This window comes from Grus americana, chromosome 18, assembly GCF_028858705.1.
Source record: "Grus americana isolate bGruAme1 chromosome 18, bGruAme1.mat, whole genome shotgun sequence".
In the NCBI taxonomy this organism is placed as follows: Eukaryota; Metazoa; Chordata; class Aves; order Gruiformes; family Gruidae; genus Grus; species Grus americana.
In genome coordinates this window covers 8,560,503-8,581,941 of record NC_072869.1, presented here as the reverse complement: position 1 = coordinate 8,581,941, position 21,439 = coordinate 8,560,503, and the positions used below count along the sequence as shown (strand labels likewise).

The window sequence follows — 21,439 nt, the reverse complement described above, 5'->3', positions numbered from 1 at the left end:
GTGCTTGTTTCCTTTCAGTTGGAGGGAACTTTAAGCCTCATCTCTCCTTAGTTTGTTCTGTTTGGGATGATGTGAACAAAAGGGAATATCATGGGATTTTTATCTGTGGCTTTCTTACCACGCCCCTGATGATCTCATATCTGTTTAAATCTCAGACCTGTTTCTGTGCAACATAATCCTTGTCGTTTTGTGACAGCTAATTGTGTGCACATTCTCTGTACACCCTCCTGATCATAACTGCTTAGTGTACCAAAGCCGGAGTTATTTTTACTGCTGTCAGTATTGTTGAGCTTTGCAGCGTTGGGCGTATCCTGTTCTGCATCATGTATCAACAAAGCTAACAGCCTCCGGAGGTATCGGGGATCTTTATTGCTGGTGATGATGGAGAGGGCAGAAAAATGATGTGGTTTAGCTTGTAAAAAGTGTTGGTTTTTTAAATATCTAAAATTGACACGGGATTGAAAAAGCGTAAATCTGAAGCATGTCCTGATGGGGAGAATGCGTTAATTAAAGTAGTTTTCCGAAGGCTGTGGCAGTGAGGCATGTTATTCTGTCACTGCTTTTTCTAGCCCTTCTCGGGTTCCTGTTGCAGCCCTGACCCGCTCGGAGTGAGCTGATGCCCCACAGGCAGGCTGTGTCCGTGGGTCTGTGTGTCCGTAGGAAGCCCTGAGCAGCTCAGCTAGAGCCCTGAGGGATGGGCCTGGAGCCCTGGACATGCTGTCCCAGAGCACCTCTGCACAAATTCCTTCTCTTTTGAGCCTTCTGTGGTTCCTTTCTGTATTTTGGGGTTTTCTTAGGATGGGTTTGGACATGGAGGGTGTTTGGGGGGGTTGTTTTTTGCTGGCTCTTTGTTAGTAGAGAGGAGAGGCTGTATCTTGGAAGCAGTCTGAATTTCCCAAAGCTTTCAGGGAAACAAGGGTAAGGTGTAATCCTTACATGTGGGTTGCTGCTCCCTTTTTGTATTTTAATGCAGCTGGTGAGTCTCCTTGTCTATTCTCTTCACTAATGGCTCATAGGCTCATTTCCTGTGGAGACAAGAGTTAAGGTTGCTGGCTGCCCCAAAGACTTCTCTTGATTTTTGTGTTCCTCCTCAAACCTGATCTTGACTGCAGTTTCACCAGGAGACAAGCCCTTGCACAACAAGGTGAAGCAGCTGGCGGGTCTCACTGGGGACGTGCGGGGGCTTTGGCATTCATTGATCCCAGCTGTTTTTGGAGTGGAAGGTGCTGGTTGGATCAGGCTGCAGATGCCGCCTGCCCTTATTTGAACTTGATGGCTTTTTTACCACTCTCTCCTGGAGCTTCTGTAAGCTGTGTGTTATCTGAAGAGACATGAGACGGCTCCATCCATTCCCTGCTGAATCCTGGAAAAAAATGCTGGAGCTGATTAAAGAGGCACATTCCCTCTGGAGATGGGCCTCCTTCGAGCAAAGGAATGTGGGTCATGATTAAGTATATAAAATGAAAGAAGACTCCATTGTAATGGCAGCATTTCACCTAGATAATCCAGTGAGGTCCTTGCACTAATAGAAAACCTGTTCTTATGTATACGCTATTTAATATGACTCATTAAACAAACCTAATTAAGTAGCAGCTTCAGCCCTACTAAATGCCATGGCACATGTGATTCTTAAGGCTTTAGGGCTGGCATCCTGACCAGCACATCTTTCTCTCTGCTGTGTATTCTCTGTCCAAATTGGTATTCTCAGCTTTCAGTGCCCAAGGCAAGGGTAAAGGGAGGAAAGCAGTGAGGTGTGAGGTACTGTTAAGTACCTGATAGGATAAAGGTAACATTCTACATGGCCATCTGAGCCAGGCACGTAGCTCTGGAGTAATGAGAAATGAATCTGGACAGATGAATTAAGTGGGATGGAAGCTGGCTCTGCTCAGAGAAGAGGTTGCTCTGTGTTCACTGCATGAATCTGTTGCAAAGACACGTCCTAACACACAGGAGATCTCCTAACGCACACCTGATAAGGGGTATATCAAAAAAATCTGACAGAAAGACAACAAAATGCCTGTCGGTGGCGAGCCGAAGGCTGCTGGTTATATTATGCAGATGTTCGCGGTTGAGGACATTTTGCTACAGGATTCTGCTGTATCAGGTGCTTTCTGGATTTTTTTAGTTTGTGGTAAGGACACAGTGTGTCATTTCATATTCACAGCAAAAGTATCCCTTTTGCTGCTTTTTCTGTATACTCAACATTTTAATCTTGACAGTATCTCGAGTATGTGAGTATAGACTTGAGTACATGCAGAGCGTACACCTTCAAATGGAGAAGTGCCATGTTCTTGGCTTATTATTGTCCACTATTTAACAATGCACCTGATTTTTCATAGCTACCATATTACACCCCAGCAGTATCTGCATTTCAGCGGCTGATGAAACAGTACCTTTGCATATGCATAGCTTGCAAAGCTGGGGAATCTTTTCGAGTGAAAATCACTGTTGTAAGCGTAGGAGGGTCCTGGTAGTGGCTGGCCTGACTAGGCTTGAGTGGCTGCTGGAGGTTACCTGTCCTCTTCAGGAGCCTGCCAAATCTGAGGAGTATACAGTGGCAATTAATGAGTAGGGGCAGTTTTAAGGGAGAACCTAGTTTGTATGTCTAATTAGGAATGACAGCCCATATAACCTAAGCAGCCTAAGGCTTAGTAACCCATGGACCCTTCCCAGAACATGGCTGGGGCTCAGCACCGCAGAGCAGTTCTGCTTACGGTCATGTTAATGCTGTTCAATTCATGCCACGTGACTTTTTAGCGACTCTGAAATCTGCTGTCCAGGCATTACTTTCTGCAGTCACAGGCCTGCAGCTTTGTCCCTCTTTCAAGTTTTTGCAGGACAGTCCTCACTGTGGCATTTTGGCAGTGCCCGTAAGTGGCAGAGATCAGTTAACTTCCATTTTGCTGGAAGCAGGAATGAGGAGGACGAAGCAAAGCACTGCTCCAGCTGTCAGGGGAGCAAAGCTCTCTCAATCATCTTGTGAGGGTATTTTTATAGTGTTTGCAAACCTACTCTGTGTTTATGGCTCAATGTTTCACTGGGGTTGTGATGGGCTGAAATCCCTCTATTATAACTGAAGTCATTAAAGCAAAGAACATGTTATGTATATGGCACATAACAAAGTCTGGTGTTAAAGCAAAATACGCTTTTTGCTACTCTATATGTGCATAGCAATATAGCCTCAAAAAAGGTCATTTTAGGAACTAGGCATCAAGTGAATTACAGTTCCAGGAAATACGGGGCTCCCTGTCAAGGATAACTGACTTGGTTTAAGAAGGTAAAATGTATTTTGCAGACAGGGCTATTGATTAGTTGTTCTCCAGACTGTTTTTATTCTTCATTGTGTAGATGCAAAGGCATCCAGATGTACAAAGCATACATTTGGAGTCATGCCACTGTAGGGACAGGGATCAGTGGCTTTGTAATTGATTAGCTGCATCATTTGTCCTTAGTATTTTTTCTTTGTTGTTAAGACACTCCCAAGAGGCTGTTAGCACAGGTACAATGCAAGACTCAGTATCGCATCTGTGCTAGGAATCTAATGCCGTTCTGCTCTGAAAAGTGAATGCTTTTTTGAAGCGGGGGGGGAAGAAAAAACCTCTTAGTGACTAGCTGTGTGTCTGTTTGGAGGCAGAACTGCTGACTTCAGGCAAACAGGCTTTTACTGCTTTTTGCTCTTGCTGTCTGGAGTGAGCACTTATTCCTCTAAGGGCATCCTCAGCAGAGCCTTACATCCAGTCAGGTTACACCTGAGAGAGTCCACGGAGGCAGGGAAGATGCTTAAGATGAAAGACCTCAACTCATCTCAGAGCTTAGGCTGAGCTGGCAGGTCTGAAGGAAGGGTGGGAAGGATAGGAGGGGAATAAATGCACTTTGTAAGTGCACAGTATTTAACAGAACTGCTGAGTCAAATGTGACATCCCCAATGCCACTTTAGCATCTTTTCTAACCAGATCTGCATTGAAATACCTTACAGGTGATGTTACTATCTGATGTTTGTCATATTAGGTCAGGAAGAGAACAGACATATGTTCCTGTGTTCCTGCTGAAGGTATACGAACTCAGAGAAGGCTTTTTAAAAAACCTGCCAGGAGCAACCTGCTGACCTGTATGCAGAGGTGAGGGATGCAGAAGCATCCCTTAAAACTGCTTTAAAACCTAGTTAGGAAAATTTTGAAACTTTAGTCTTTGACATTTATGGGAAGATAGTCAGCTCTGAGGTTAGTTCGGTTAACAGTCAATCTCCCCTTGCTTGCCTGTAAGAGGTGACCTTTTAGAACTGTTTTCAGTGAAGGGGCAGTTCCAGGCTTCTCTGAGACACTCCTCTCGTTAAAAATGGAAGATGTCATGGTTGCCTGGTTGGCCTAGAAGTGTGTTACTCCCCTGGGGACTCTTCTGATGCTGGGTCTCCTAAATGTCTAAGCCATTCTTGAAAACTGGATTGGAGCATCTTGGAAAATATTTTTTTCCCAGTAATTTGTGATTGCTGTACAGCTGTTGGGCTGTGGTATGCTGTAGAGCATGTGCAGGGAGGTACTTATGATTAACTTCAGCAGATTTAAAATGGGGGTGTGGGTACTTCATACAAAACCAAAGAACATCTGGCTTTATTGCTCCTCTGGATTCTATGCCATTGCTCCAAGTGTTTCCTTTACCATTGGCTCAATGACTTCTGTGAGCCATCTAAAAGTGTGCTTTGTGATTGTTCAGTTGCCAGGGAAGGGACAGGGGGAGAAAAGAAGATTCCCTGAGCTATAATCTTGAATTATTGTCACATCAAATGTGCTGCTGAATAACTGGATGGATACCTGCAGAGTAAGGCGGAGAGGAGAGTGGTGTTTCCATGCAGATGTTGGATGTTCTGCTGGGCAAATGCTGTGTTGTCTTCAATTGCTGGCACAAATCTGGAAAGCTTAGATAAATGGTTTAGAAGTCAGACTAGAAAACACCTGAAGGCAAAAATTATATAATAGTGTTGTATGATTGCATTGATGGCTTTTAAATATGATGTTGAAAGCTTTGTGCTCTGGCTGAAGAGGATAAGGAAGAAAAAGTCTGTCCGTAGACTTACCTGTGCGAGAGGGTAAAACAGTGCTTTGCTCCAGGAGTGTTAAGTCAGGCTCTGAAGGGCTTCTGCACTTCTGTCCCTATTGCATAATTGCTGTCACCAGTCCTGGTGAGTTTTTCTGAGGAATTGAAGGAAATTGAAGGTTGGTTGGTTTTGCATTATAGGATGCACAAACAGGAGGCAATGAATTAAACCTGCTCTGGCTGGGAGATGTTTTAGTCTTCCCCCAGCCATTCTGCAAGTGGTGAATTCCCCTCTTGAATTAAAAGGCATGTAACAGTGCAGGGGTTGCAGAAATTCACTCGTTAAATAGCTGGGCTTCTGTAGCCTGGTGTATGGATGCAGTAAGGGTTGTTCCTTCTTTTTGTAATGGCCAATACAGCATTTATGTATGAGGGGGATAATTGGAAACTCTTTCAGTGAATAGAAAATGCAGCTGAGGTTTTTTGGGCAATGATGCAATTGTGCTGCATTGTCCCAGTAGCATTCACACACTCTCGTCTGCAGTGTGAGCTGGGGGAGTGGCTCTGCTGTTTATCAGAAATAAATGCATGCACGGGGTACCCATGCCATCACTGAATTTGGGGTGGATTCTCCATAGCATTCCAGAGATTGCATGAAATGGTTGCAAAGGCTTTGATTGTTGGGGTTTTTTTTAAACCAATACCTGACTTAACTGTGGATACAGCTGGTTCAGAAGGCATGTTATTTAACAGAAAGCCTTTGCAGAACACTTGTTATGTCTTGCAGCTAGTGTTAGCCGTTGTATCTCTTAAAACAGCACTTGGCTCTGTGAGAGGAGGGACCGGGGAGATGACCCTAGACCTCTGCCCTGGCCGTGTCCTGACGAGGAGGCAGAGAGACTCATTTCCTTGTGAGCTAAATTTCAGAGTTCCCTCTGAGTGCTCTTAATCACTAGCTGTGGAAACTGGCCCCATCTCCAGCCTGAGCATCCTAGCCAGCAAATTTACCCAGGTCCTGATCCACTTCGTTGAACTTGCTGCTCTGCCTCTTCTCCTTGGGCTTCAGACAGCCTGTCTGTCCGTGCAGCGTTCCTCATATGTAGCAGAGCAGTAAGGCACTGCAGCGTGTTTGGGGAGTGTGTTCTGCATGTGAGATCAACCAAGAACATTTCTCCAGGGGGGATGCTCTCAGTTAAGAGCAGGCGTGGAACTCAGAAGCTACAAGAGAGACAGGTCAGCTCCATGCACTCGCTGCCCAGGACTGACATGGGAGCGTAGCATGACACAGCATTTGCTGTGCTTTCAGCTAGAGCTATTTATACATTGCTTTTCAGTGTTTTGTCTCCTCTAGGAGATTCTGTACCTGATAAAATAATCCTGCTTAAGTTTATTAAATTTGCTACAATTCCTAGACCTAGACGAGTATTTTGGCTGTGTACCTCTGGATCCAAACATGGCTGAATGTGGGGGAATTTCATTGCTAAGGTACATCTGGATTCAGTCCCTTAAAGCGACTTGACCTGCAGACTGGACTTGCATTAGGTCTTGTGTAAACCAAAACTGACACGCTAGGGATTTAAGGATAATAGGGTAATATCATCCCTCTGTCCTAGGAAAGAAAATTGCAGCAATTGTGAAACATTACTGTCTCTGTTTGGGGGAAGGGACTCCTGTGAGGGTGGTAGTGGAGGCTCTGGGTGAAAGAAAGGGAAAGAAGAGTGGGCTGTATTACACTAACCATCCTGTGTCAACCTCCTACGTTCGGGTGTCGCATGGCTGACATCCTATCAAAGAGCTCCGGCTGTGTCCAGAATTTTAAGCAGCTTTATAAATAGTGTTGCTTAGACTGCCTGTGTGTGCAGAGACTGTGAACGACTGGGGTAGACCAAAATATTATTGGTTTAGTTTTTGAACCAGTCCAAAAACTGAAGCAAGAAAGAGTAGAAACCCGAAGCGTAGAAACACCCATGGGTTATCTTTCTGTGCGATGCAAAGCACACATCTGGGGGGGTGTCTGTTAGGCAGTGTTGCTAGAGATTGCAGGCTGGGAGACTCACGAAGCATGAATATATGAATCTTGTTAAGGCATCTTAAACCATTCTTTTTCTTCTATTTGCCTGCTGTCTTAAAGCTGCTTGCAGGTTATGCTGTCTCTGAATAATTGTGAACAATTAGAAGCTAATTTAAATGGCTGGTTTGTATTCACAGCAGCAGTGTATGAGCTAACCAGCTGGAAAGCAGACACGGTGATTTTCTGTTGATATGTCTCCCTCTTGTTGTTTGCTGGCAGTTTTTGCAAGGTGGATTTTTGCTGCGGGCTAATGATGATTTCCTCCTGCACACTGCTGACCTGATTACGAGAGAAGAGGGGATGCTTCATTCCCTAGCACAGTTACCACCAACCCAGCTCAGCAGAAGAGCGCTCCCTGCTTTACTCCAGGAATGAACCAAAGGAATATTTCTCATGCGTATACTCATTATTCCTACTCCCAAAGATGTAAAAAGGGGCATTGCACTTATTGTGCCTCAGGAGTGAATTGGTCAGTGATAGTCACACAGATTTACTCGCAGCATCCTTTTTATCCTCTGGAAAGGCAGAGGGAGGTTGGAGCAGTCCCACTCTTTCCTCCAGGCCTGGCAGTGTGCCCCAAATGCTGCTCAGAGTGGCGAGTGACTAATTTCTACAGCACTGATGCTGTCCAGATGGCAACCCTGGTGCAATCCGGCAAGAAGGTGGAAAACCTGTTGCATAACAACTGCCATCTCCCAAGGCAACAAAAAAAAGGAATCCTTTTGCTTCAGGTAAATGAAGAAGCTACTGGGCAGACTTTTCACGCACAAGGAGGAACCCAGCTTAATGGGCAAGCTAAAACAGCAGGCTGTCGGGAGTCTCAGGAGTTGAGACGGGTGGCCGAAATAGGCTTCTCTCTCCCTGTCACACCAGTTGGTGTTAGCATCCAAGTGAGCTTCTCCTTAGGTGAGTCTCTTCTAGCAGTCAAATCCACTTCCTTCTTTAGACCCACTTAGGCCTCTTTAAATACTGCCAAAAAGATCAGGACAACCATTGCTTTCACCCTGGATGGTTAGGTATTCACCAAGGTTTCCAGCACAATCCCCTTAGCTTCTGTTTGAACTGGGGGTGTCTCGAGAGGTGCTGTGCTCCTCATGGCTATTTTCTTCTTGGTGGGGATTGCTAGCTCTGACCTGTGTTTCAGAGGAGGCTTTACTGAGGGAGTGTTGAGACAGCTTGTCTGTGAGAAGTGTTGGCTGATGTATAGGCAAAATGTTGTCCACTTTTCTGCTTACTGCTTCCAGCCAGCTTCTCCTATGTCTTTAGCCGCAGTCTCGTGGGTTTTTTCAGGTAACAGTGCCATCTGGTGCTAGAGCACTGCTCTTTATCAAGCTTTTCTCAAATCTTGTCTTTTCTATTAAGCAACTGATTTTCCCAAACTGCTGTATGAAGCAAGAGGTATAAACACTAAGAAGGGGGATCATATCTTTTACTATAAACTGCTGCTGAGAAGAAAAATCCTGTGTTTAGATTAAATCCTGTAATTGGGGACATCTTTGAAAGATTCCCCATAGGACTAAGTGGCTTAGTGCTAGACTTAGTAGTCTGTAAATCTTCTCGTACAAGATCTTTCCATGTTTTGTAGTCATAGCCATGTATTTTTAAACTTTAGCCTTCCATATCTTTAGGCTGAGCATCATTATCATGTTCATTCTTTCTGAATTATTTTTCCAGTGGTCTTTAAGATTTTGTTAACCTTTTTTGCACACACAGGGTTTGCTTTGTATTCCCAGATGGAAAGACTTGGTTATTTGTTGATATGAGTGAGTATAGGGGATGTAAGCCTGTCTGAACAAATAATTCAGCAGTACTTGATGACAGAGTTGGACAAAGAAACTTTTTTGTAACTCTTCCCAGTTGCTCTGAAGATCATTCTTGCCTGTTGAGTCTAGAAAGCTTGGTAAGCTGTTGAGGTCCTCTTCCTTCAAGCCAGAGCTGGCACTTTAGGTACCAGGTTGTCTTTGCTGCTTTACTCCTCCTTCAGGCATCTCACCCAGCCTCACAGGCAGGTGGGTTCCCTATTGCTGCATTCCTTTTGTGATGAGGTGTGGTGCTCAACTTTTACACACAAGATAGAAATGTGAGACTAAGGATGCTGAAAAGCTGTAAGAGTTGCTGTTGCTGGTTATAGATGGGGTTCACCTTCAAGCGAAGTGGAGAGCAAGGTGGATTTGTGCAGCTCTCCTTGTTCTACCTCCAGGATCCTCCTGTCTCCTAACCACGTTGTTCCCTCGGCTGGGAAATGCTCCCAAATCTACTTATTTTCCTTTAAATAACAACCCAGTAACTTTCCTGTCATCTTGTCTTTGTTTTCAGATTGGTGCATTCACCAGGCCAGGGAATCTGTCTTGCACTGTTTTTCAAAATGTCATGTAAATTTGCAGAGCTACAGAAGTGATTTGTTGCCAGTATAATAAATAATGCTAGACAGCCTTGGACAAGGGAAATCCAAGTAAGATTTACTTTTGCTAAGCAAAAGATTTGTTAAAGCCATATTCCTCTGCCCCAAAACACAGTATTTACCCACATTATAATTAAACTGAACTTTTGTTGCATCCAGTGGTTTGTGAAGACTTTCTAGCCAAATTCCACTAATTGGAAACGTAGAGACTTTCAGTGTCTTTCTGCCGGAAGGCTCAAAGGTGATATTTGTTGGGACGGGGAAGATGCTGCAGTATGTGACTGTGAGTGAAGGACCAGAACTGTGCTGCGGAAGGAGTTTTGTACCTACAGAGGATGGAAAGATATTCTGCCACCCAAGAACTTTACTACCATAGGTAGGGTGATTAGAAATGTAGACAGAGACAAAAGTAGCTACAAGTCCGTTGCAGGTAGATGTGTGGATAGTGGAAGCTCAGGGAGCTTCAGCCTGACTTTTGAAGGAACTCAGCTGAGTGGCATGACTTCAGGTTTCTGTGTCTCCATAATATGTCATGAAGACAAATCAAAGAGCTGTTGGTTTGTCTTACGAGAGCTGCAGGTCCCCCGGGAGGCTCGCTCTGTTGGGAGATTATAAGAACTAATGACACAGCTGGATTTTGAAACTGCCTGTGCAACAAGCCTTCCCACACTGCTAGCAGTGTTGAAAGGGAGCAGTGATGCGGAGCCAACGACTGGATTCTAGTTTTTCAGATTGCCTGATCTCCTGTGGGTGTTGCAAAGGCTTCTTCCCTCCCCTGCCACCTTCCAGCCAGTCACCTGCTGGATGTTTCCTAAATGCCTCTTTAGGAGGTTGCAGGTGTTGCCTGTCTCTGACAGTCCACTAAACAGTGTAATTTGATAAAAATTCATCTCCTGTTAGTACAGGGGCTTTAAAACTGTTGTAGATGTTCAGCTGGTGAAGGCAAATTTATTTTAGAGCAGCGTGTGGACGGCCTGGGACTGTGTTCATCCTTACCAGCAATGAGATCTTTGTGAGCTAAATTAGGAAATCCTACTTTAGGTCATGGCTCTTATTGTCTGAAAAAGTGTTATGTCCACACTGTACAATTAAATCCACAGTAGTTTGCTGGTAGCAGGTACTACTTGGAGGAGGCTTAGTGGTGAATCTTAGTTTGTGCTGCTGGTTGTGAATGTGCTGAATGTCAGATGATTGGCAGATTCAGATCTGTTAGTTGTGCGAACAAAAGAATTGTAATACGGCGTCAGTCGACTGCCTGCAGGTAGTGCTGCATGCGATGCAAAGCTGTCTTGATTTCATCTTAGCTTCTGTGAAATCCTTTAAAGCATTTATTTCAGTTTTGGGGAGCATTTCAGCACCTCCCTGCTTCTCCCTGTTCTGTTGTTCCTGCAGCCGAAGTTAATTGTCAACCTGACCTTTTGCAGAAGGGTATTTTGTGCTGCCCAGACCAGCTTCATGAACCAGCTTTTGGACTCTTGTGCACTGGATATAGGAAACAAAGATCCTGTTCGCTGTCCTTCCCACTTGGATTGATCAAAGTGAGGGGAATTGTGTGTTCCTCAATCACTCAAGATTTTTGAGAGTTAGTTTAATACAGGCCAAGTTGAACAGTTTTTTTTTTAATCTCCTGGTACAATTCCTAGGTAACTCTAAATATTTTTTCCTTTTGTAATTCTTGGAGTGCTTTGAGATGACAAGTAATATCATGATATTATGAAAATGCAAAATGATTGTTAAAAATGAAAATTGCTAAAAACCTAAATGCATCTAAAGGTATTACTTCAGTGACAGAGTGGTGACCAACTCTGTAGTAGGGTGTTGGGAGCTGCATACCACTCTAACATCTACTACTTGATCAGGCAGAAGCCTAGACCTTATCCCAGAAGGGCATAGTTCTCTAATGTGGGGGTCTCCACAACCTCCTTCCTGTCTCAAGCAGTTTTTGAACTTTTTGTCTGGAAGAGCCAGAGACTACATGTGTTGCCATGTAGGAGTAGCCGGGAGCTGTCACGGGCAGAACTTCTGTGTCAGTGCAGAAGATTTATTCTTGCAGTTTTACAGCTGCATCCCTCAAGGGTTATTTTTAAAACCCTCTGTATTGTCTAGCTCATTGTTCAGCTCTTCTGGGTAGTAGAATTTCAGTTCTCAGGAGTCTTAAGTTTCTAGTAGTCTTTCTTCTGCCCCATTCTCCCATAAAACCATTCCTTCCCCATAAAACCCAATGTGGTTGGAAACCTCCAGTTGTTAGAAGTGAAGCAACGTGTGCCACTTCAAATGTCACTGTGTGAACCAAATCTGAGCTTCCATGGGATTCGCAGTTCTTCTGCTTTATACTCTCTCCTGCTTTTTTAGATGGTTCGTGTGCAATGCAATATGATCAATGTAATAGAAGTCTTTCGGGGAAGTGAACTTCGTATGTGGAACATATTTTTCTGAGAGTAGTATAGGATGCCACTAGTAATGTGTTGATACTGAAATGATATTAAAAATATTTTGGCTTCAGATCTTCTGGGTCTTTGAATTTTTGAACCTTTGTCATCTAGCTCTGTGTATCCATGCTATATTTGGACAGCTGACTTGCTATCTTAAACACCTCATTTAGATTTAAATAAAAACAGCTTGTGTTGAGATGATTGCTATGCTACTGTTGTAGCTCAAGTGAATTTGGATACGTAATCAGACCTTAAGAGTTCAAAAAAAAGAAGTAAGAATTGGGGCATGCTGACTTGGGGTTGGTTGCTGCCAGCTGTGCTCCCTCCTGTCCCACCTCCACGAACACCCGTCCTACAGCCGCCCTTGTGTCGAGGCAGCTGCTGAGCTGTTCCAGGTTGGCACAGTTTTGTTTTTTCTCTGTGCCCAGGACTAGAGCTGGTGGTGGGCCTGGAGCTGCTTCATGTAGGAAGTTAGTTTCCCCTTAACCTCCAGTAAGAGCCCTGCAGTGGTCCCAGTCAAACCACTGCTGTGATGGTGCAGGTTTCTAAGTCACAGCTTCACCTTTGGAGAAAAGGACCTGATTGCTTTCAGGTTAGAAACCAGGCATGGAAATATGGTACACCATGTCCTGCTTCAGTTGGACTTCAGGTGCTGAGAGGCCAGCTCATTCAAAAGACGCATGAAGAGCCTGTCTGTCAGCTGAATGAAGCAAGATTATATCTTTTCACAGCCTCAGGCACTTTGATTTAGCTTTAATTGATTATGGAGCATCCTCTGAGTACCTTCTGGGGTTTGGAGAGCTCTGTGGTGCCTTATTACCTGTTGCTGCAGCAGACTGCTTTCCCTAGGGTTTGCTCTTAACTCGTGGTTTTTCTTTTTCCTCTGAGCATTGATGCTACAAGTTTTCGTGACAACTTCCAAGCTAACATGTAAGTGCTGCCCCTTCAAAACAAAGCTACTAACGTGGAGATTGTAGGACACTGGCAGTTGGAGTTGGTGACCTGGAGGGATGTCCCAGGGAAGGGATTAATTTTTAACTCCAGATTCAATCAGTCGACTTGCTGGGAGCACTTTCCAGTGCAGTTTAAAAACCTTGATACCTGTGAGACTAAAATACTGTTAAACTTGGACAGAAATCAGATATCTGGTTCATCCCTCCTCCATCATGACATTTTTACATTGGCACGGAATAGACAAGTGTGACATGTTTTCTGTGTATAACACCTTGGCTTGACTAAAAAGGAGACCATAGAATGGTGATACATCCAAGAGGCAGTATTTATTAATTTCCCTACACGCTTTCTTTCTTAGTCGTGCTGATAGAACTCACCATCCCTATTACAAGACAGGCTTTATAAAATTGCAAGTAGCTTTTTTCTTTTCTTTTTTTGTTTGCAAATGTAGGAGGAGAGCCTGGAAACAGTGGTTTAAATGGGATCAGTTACACAAGATGTATGAGGAAAGCGCTGGGACGTGTGAGAGGGAGAAATAGCCCAGACTGAATCGCAGTAGCAGGACTGCAGGTCAAAGCCTGGCTTCCCTGCCCTTGTGGTGGTGACTGCTGCTAGCCAAGTCCTCGCTTAACTCAAATGGCAGAAGCAGCTTCCGTAATAGATAGTTCACTTGTGACTCTTAGATGGATAAACGTTTCGACTATCAAATAGCACTTCAGGTAAATGTATAGAGTTTCATCTCCAGCATTGTGCTTTCCTCCATTTTTTTTGCTGTGCCTTGTATTCCCATTTTTATAAGCCGTTACCAAGGGAGGGTGGGTGGGTGGGTGCTGCTTTTTCTCCTCCATCCTTATGTGCTTATTCCCAGAGCTCTTGTTTTGGAGGATAAAAATCTCAAATACGTCTGGAATAGAAACTGATGTTCTCACTACAGTGATTGCGTTGGAGGTAGAGGCTGTGGGATCAGACCAGCACCCTTGAGCAAATTTTATTCTTTATTGGTCAGACATTGCAGTTACGTGAGACAGCACTGACCAAGCGTGAACTAGTTTAAGTTGGTATTGGCAAGCTTTATGCTGGATCGGGTGTCATCTCCCATAGCCAGGGTGCACTCTGCGTTGCTGGGCAGCTGAGCAGAACTGCAGTTGTAAAACCGTGGCTGATCCAGGTGAAAGGTGTGCTCCCAAGTCCGCGTGTTCCTGGGTGGTGAAGATCAAGGAACTGTGATCTGAAGTTCAGCCTTTGGCGCTGATGAGTCATAGTGGCAAGATCTCCTGTCCTTCCTGGTGTCCAAGTGTGGGGTTGAATGTGCAAGGTCCACTGAGCATTCGGCTCCTCTGAAAGCTGGTAAGGGAGCTTGCGCAAAAGGTGCGTGCATTGGACAACCGATGATGGCACGTAGGTGCGTTCAGCCTTTAAAACTTCTGCGTTTAGGCTTGTTCCTCAGCTTCTGTTCTTAGGTTGTTTGACGCAAGGGACAATTTCTTCATAATTATCTCCTGTGACAACATTGCCCACTTGGAGTGAAGTGTGGCAGTAGCAAAACAACGCTGCTATTTGTGGGCAGAATTACCTTCTTTTATTTCTCCTAAACTAAAATATCAAGAGTCCTGCCATGTGCAGAAGAGAGACCATATGGGAATAGAAAAAGAGATGTGCTGGCAGTAAGCATGTATGTGTAGTCTTTTCCTCTTTGGATAAGACATTTGGGGGGGGGGGGAATGGGACTGGTAGCTGGAGCCTGTGTAGAGGAGGTTTTGTCCACTGTTGGATACCAATAATGCTACTAGCAAACCTGAGCAGCTAATTAGTGCATTTAAGCTCTGCTTTTAAATATGCAGATAGTGACCAAGGATTTATGCCACTACCAAGTATTTCCACTACTGGTTTTGTCTGGATACGCAACAGCCAGGGCCAGTTGCCCCTATAGCAATCTCAGCAACTCCTCTTTATTTGTCACTAGACTTCAGAAGCAATTGCTACTCATTTACCTGCCACAACACTTGGCACTGGTGGCTAGTCCAAATCATCAAAATAAATTACTCTGGTGTTGATCTCTTGTCAGAAGGTGATTGTTGGAGAGGAAAATTGGCCCCATGTCTCCCATTTACTTTACGGAGTGGAGGGGTTAAACCCAAAGAGTTACAGTGTGAGTTTAACCCACCTCTGCTCCGAGGATGCTTACACCTAGCTGCTGAATTATTTGCTAAAGCAAGGATCCAGTTTACTGTCACAGACATATCTCCCAACCTCTGCAGTTAATTTAAAAAAAAAAAAACCACAAAGATTTTGTTTCAAATGACAAATTTGTGATAAGAAGTTAGACAAATGGTGTGAAGCAATAAGCTACCAAGGCTTAATGAGTTAATGCTCAGCAGCTAGGCAGAAATATCTGTCCTTCTCTCCTAGTCTACCCAGTTTCATGTGAGAGCTGTGATGGCTACCTTATTTCATTTGAGGTGAGGTGACTCAGCTGAGAAGGGGAACGTGCTTCTGTTGGTGCTTGTTCTGTGTGCAAAAATCAAAATTTCTGTACCCCTCCTGCTGTGTTGGTATGAGAGCATCATCAGACCTGGTGAAGTATCAGATGTTCTCTGGGTTGCAGCTGGTGCCTTTTGACTAGTAGATCTGCTGTGGAACCCAGGCATTGGTTCAGTGCTGAGCACCAAGAAAGCGTCTGAATTTATTTGTCTGAAATAAGTGGGTGCCAGAGCTATTCTGCCACTTCTTTTTACAGTCAGTGCACTAACTGACATAACTGGCTGCTGCTGAGTGTCTCAGTCATCCCTTTTTGCCTGGGTTAAATGTGTGTGCAGTGACGAGTGTCTTTGGTTTGCCTTATTTAACATACATAAATGTGAATTTATTTTTTTAAAAAGACAACACAAAATATGTCTTGCATTTGAGGTGTTTGGAGGGTGTTGAGCCCAGCTTGGCGTACAGGAATGCAGGATTAGCTGAGAGCATCTCTGGCAAACTGATATTTCTCATTCTTGGGGCTATTACCAAGGCACATGGCTAGAACATAAAACTACTCATGTTAATACTGACTTTCATAGAGGTAAATATAGCAACTGAGCTGTAAGTACCTATTTTAAAAGTGCTTCTCCAATATTGAGTTCCCTCACCGCTGAATGAGGGGGCTGACCTTCGGCTGATGATCACATCACTCTGGGTATAACAGACAAGAGTAGGAATGACTGAGCTGTCATGTGTTCATCAACCGCCGTTCTGCCTTCCTCTGGTCCGGTTTCTTCTGGGTTTTGACAGTCTTTTGTGTGATGACAGACCTGCTAAGTATTTATTGTTGATGCTGGCATTCTGCCTACTACTTGGCTTGCTTATCCTAGCAGCTGAGGCAGGTGAGTCTGGCACATGAAGCTGAAAATAGTTGTGCTGCCTTTAAAAATCAAGAGATCTCAAAATAGGTTAAATGTAGTGCCCCTGCAGAGAAAGTTTTATGCCTTGCTTTGGGAAGAATTTGTGTGATGATATCCTTCAGGAAGGATCATGAAACGGGAAAGCTACTGATTTACAACTTTTATGATTTACCAGAGTTGACTAAAACACAAATATTGCTGCTGCCAGGTAGCATTGGATCATCTTGTCAGTCTGGGTTCTTCAGATACTGTTTAATACAGAACAGAGAGGTAGGGCTCAGTGATATGTTGAAACATAATGCATCAATTTAAACACCACGTGTCAGGGATTAAATTGCCCTAATGCATGTTGAAATGAAAGTATCATTATACACATGGAGCTCTGCAGCAAGAGAACTCCAGTTAAAATACCCAAACTGCTGCTCACGCGTGAGTACTTACTGGAATGTGAATGTTGCTGCCTGCTTCTGGATGTTAAGAGGCTATCTATACAGTACTTATTTTAACAAATAATTTTAGAAAGCTGTATAAAAATTGATGTCTGTCTGTATACCCTGGTGGGATGTGGGAGGCGATGAAAACCCTTCCACAGTCTGGAAATGGGCTGTGGGTGGCTTCAGGTTTCCCACTCCGGTGGAGTTCTGACTCCAGAAGTTGGGTCTAAAAGCCTAGCTGGCTGTCTCTCTTCCTCTCTTACTGAAACACGTAATCAAGAAGGCAATAAATACACAGGTACTTTGGTCTGATTCCGGATCCTGTCCTTGGATTATAGATTTATGTCTAATTTAGTAAAGCAGGCTGTAAGCCAGGGTGTGGGTTAGGATGAAATGCTGACAGAGCACGGTGGATTTTGGGCTGAGGATCAACAAGGAAAAGCAACGAATGCGGCAGTAGTGGGGAGAGAGGTTCTGAAAGTGAGATGTGAAAGAGGCTGCGTTCACATGGTGCTTCCCGAAACACGTGGTGTGTAATTAGCGTATTTGCAGGGCTCTGAGTGATGTACCAATGCAAATGTGTTCTTGACCACTGAAATGCAGATGAGGCTTCTCCCTCTTCAGCAGATGGAAATCTAAACTGAGTTGCTGTGAGGCTGAGCAAGTCTGAAATTAGAGTTCAGTCTTGTAGCCTCCTGGTTAGTATGCTTAGGACATTATCCCTCGTGTAGCGTTTTAGCATTAGTGTATCTGATGGCAACTGCATTTTGTAGTTTTGAGTTTGCCGATAACAATGAAATAGCCTGCAAGTAGTCTTCAGATCACTGAAACAGCTTGATGAAGGACCACTTGGAAGGACATCGCCTTGGTTAACTGGCCAGTAGTCACTGGAGGTTCATCCAGTGACGCCTCCCCTTACCAGTAATGACTCCTGGTGCCCACAACTCTGTGTGAACTAGTGTGCAACATGTAACGATGGTCCAGCCGCATCTTTGTTGCCAGCACTAGCTCTTTGCCAGCAAGTGCTTTAGCAGGAGCTGGAGTATGAGCAGTGCTTTGACTTTATCCACAGGTTTTATTGACATTTTGTGCTACCTGCATGGACCTGGGGGCTACTGAGTGCAGCAACAGCCGCTTCTTCTCCTTTTTCTTTTTTTTTTTCCAAGGCAAGTGCTTGCTGCAGTGAATTTGGCACCAATTCCCCTGCCAGCTAAGACTTCTCACTGTACAGTACCTTGCTTAAAATGTTCCAGGCCAAACAGGATTTCCACAGATATTTGGGGGTATCTTGGGTGAAAAGCATGCAGGATGAGACAGAACTGTGGTGAGATGCACTTCTTCCTGTGTCTCCTGTCTTCTCTAGTACATAGGCTGGATGTGGGTAGGAAATGATGTGTGATGTAGAGAGTTGAGACTTGGAGTGATGAATGAGTCAGAATGTCTGCGCCCTTTTTGATGTGCCTGACTTAGGGCACGGTCATGGACAGGTCGCCTGATTGCTGTGTTTCAGATCTGTCAGCTGGATTTTGCAAATGTGTCAAGGGGTTAACTGTGTATGGAAGTACCATTCTCTGCTGAAAACCTCCTCAGTCTGGAGGATCAGGATACTTATTGTGCATTTGTATTTGTCATGTTATTTCTGACCAAGTATCATCTGGGGTCACTAAATCCAGTGTCTCTCTCTTCCCTTAGCTGAAGCTTGAAGATCGCTCTGTGGTCCCTCGAGATGTGGTCAGACATATGAGCTCCAGCGTAAGTGCTTTTTTCTCTGTCCCTTTTTGATCGTGATACTGCTGCATGGATTTCTAAGACTTGCCAAATTGCCTGAATGGAACTGAACAGTAAAGCTTTGAGCACGTTCTATTTTTAGTGTGTTTGATAGACCTAGCTGCATCCTTTGAAAATGAAATGCTGATAAGGATGCCTCTCTACTGTTGCATATCTGCAAAGGTCTCCTGAGCAAATGAGCCTGATAATGTCAAGTAACGAGACAAGAAGCTTGTCTGTCCTGCCATCTTTTAAGTTTTAAATCAATCCATTCTGAGATGTGGGGAGCGTAGGCCTGCTCTCCCAGACCTAACAGGGAGGCTGGAGTGGAGGTAGCGCTGCTGCTGTGTTCCTTTTGGTGTGCTGTGGTAGAGAAGTTGGAGGAGGTATTTTCAGGGAGACCTCTCAATCTACAGTGAGCACCAGCTTGTCCAACTTCTCCCAGAAATACAGCTAATCCCAACACTGCTGAAGCAGGACATACATTGAAGCATCTGACACACCTAGGTCAGCAGAAAGCAAGCTGATTCTTAATTAGTAGCCAATAATCATTATCTTTACTCTCCCTGGATCCTATTTTAAGTCCTAGTCATTGTTCTACTTGTACAGCATTCGTGCTTATCAGAGATGACTGGATTTGGTTTTTGGGTAGGGAATACTGGAACACTGTTCAGATCAATTATCAGGTGAGATGTGGTCTCTTTAGGAGCTTAGCTAGGCTGGCAATTTCTTGCTGTTGCTCACACCTAACCTATAACCCCGAGCCATATGGCCTGCCATGTGCACGCCTGTATCTTCTCTTGACTGACTTCCAGCAATGTGGCTACCAAGGTTGTGATGAAGCAGGCAGCTGGCCGCTAACTGCTGCAGTTGCACCACATGGTGTGCAGGGATGAGGAAGGCCATTCTCTGACCTGGATGTTTTGGGGTTTTTTTTTAAATAAAGCCTTTTTTGTTAATTAAAAAAAAGTAACCCCACCCATTTTTCACAGAATGTTCCAAAGAGCAAAAATGGGAGGAAAAACTTGAAGGATAATTTGAAAAGCGTTGAAACAAAATATTTTCTTAAGAAATGTAATTGTTGTTTGAAATGGAAATTTGGAGTCAACATATCTTACTAAAACTGCAGCTTTATGAAAGTGTTTCAGTCCAAAACAATGAACAGCTACCAAATTGAAATATCAGCTCTTTCTGCTGTTGTACCTGGCACAGCTGGACTCTGTAGTATATCCTTCTCACTCAGAGGGATGCTTTGCGTCCTGCCTCTCAACTGTTCTCCAATGCTTCTTAAAGTCATTTTAAGCTTTCAGGACAGCAAGTTGCCCTCCTCTTGGCAAACATGGATGTGCTGCTTTTGTCTGCAATTTCCATACTCATCTGAGCAGAAATTGGCTTCTCTGGCTTGCTGCATGCGTATTGGTAGATCCACTACCCAGCAGTTGTTTTGCACGCTCGTTTATTGTCTGTTTGGATGTTTAAACACTGGCTTTTGCTTGACCATTTGTACTAGTGGCTGATAACTTCATTTTTTTTTAATTGATAGAATAGTGAGGATATAACTCAAATTTCTTCCCTCTGTTCAAAAGCATAGCAAATCTGAAGATGACTTATACTTCACCTTACCCTCAAGTATGTTTTAAATGTCAGTGGTAAATGGAACAATAAACCCCTTCTCTCCCAAAGAAAACCTTCACATGTTAATGAGAAATCTTCCAAAAATTACAAGAGCATTTAAAATAGAAAATCTGCAAGTGTCAGCCTGCCAAATTCAGGATGTGGGATGGTTGCCCTGCACCAGTTGGCCTGGCAAATGCACAATGTGGAACTTATTCTTTATTCACCATGCTCTCTTAGGGCTTGTTTTTAACCTTGAGTGGGGAGGACTCAAAATCCTCTCTTCCTCAAGAGAAGAGAGCTGACTCGAATGCATGTGCTTCTCATCAAGCACTGAGTGTGGGGAAAGACAGCTTCAGGGAGTAATGCATAAAATAAGATCATTTTCTGAATGCAGTTGAGCCTGTAAGTCTAATCCAGCTGGATGAGAAGTAGTGAAAGTGGCAGAGTTCATTTTTCCAGGTGATATGCTAATTTGGGGGGAAGATTAGAAGGTCTGTAATCTGTCAGACACTGGGATTTTGTTGCTTCAAAGGGTGCTGGACTATGCTGTCCCTTTTAAATAAAGGAATGAGAGAGTGGTGTGAAGATTGCCTTATTAGAAAAGAGCATTGAGGGAAGGAGTAAAAGGATGGGAGGTAGAAGATACAGGGTTGAAGCCTATGCTTGCTGAGCTGCTGTTCTCTCAGGTGGGAGTCTGCTGGTCTGCCTTAAAGCTTTGTCTCTGGGGAAGGAAAAGAGTCACTTCTCCATCCATTCACCACTTAAATATTCAGTATCTCCACCCTGATGCGTGTCATCAGGGTACCAGAAGAAGCAGACAAAGTCTAGGGAGTGCACTTAATTCTGGTGTGAGTGGGGCTGAACCCATCAACCCTTCTAATGAAGATCAGTCACCTCCCTTTTCCAGTTCTGCTATTGGGGTTGATGGAAATTGATTTTTGTAACAGAACTGTGAAATGTCAGCCCGTTTCATTTGGCCCTTCCTTTAATGGGAGCATCTAATGAACAGGACAGTTGTACTTGAGCAGGTTGGTGAGGAGCTGTGCTCCAGCTGTAGACCTGCCCTGGAAGACAAGCGACAAGTTGGAGACTTCTTGGTCTGGGACTGCATTGCTGAGTACTGCTGTAATCTGACGGAGTGATTCAGCAGAACCCCTCAGCCTGCAAATCTGCCTCCCCTGTCGCAGGCTAATGTTTCATGTGACAATGAAATAAATAAACTCCTAATAAACAAAGGTTCTATGGTAGGTGAGGGAGGAGAGCTGTGACTCAACAGCCCTGTACCTTCTGGGGCTGCTCACAACATTGATCTCTGCTTTCTGAACCACAGATGCCGCTCTGTGCTTGCTCAA

The 21,439-nt window shown here is 44.2% G+C and overlaps 1 protein-coding gene across 1 annotated transcript in view; it reads left to right on the top strand.

The window, feature by feature from the left end:
• The window catches only part of UBE2O (ubiquitin conjugating enzyme E2 O), a 65,927-nt gene that overhangs the window by 16,329 nt on the left and 28,159 nt on the right, over positions 1-21,439 (top strand). Inside the window, exon 2 of the mRNA XM_054846327.1 lies at positions 18,396-18,455. Coding sequence (XP_054702302.1) covers positions 18,396-18,455 — 60 coding nt within the window. The remainder of the gene's footprint in view (positions 1-18,395; positions 18,456-21,439) is intronic.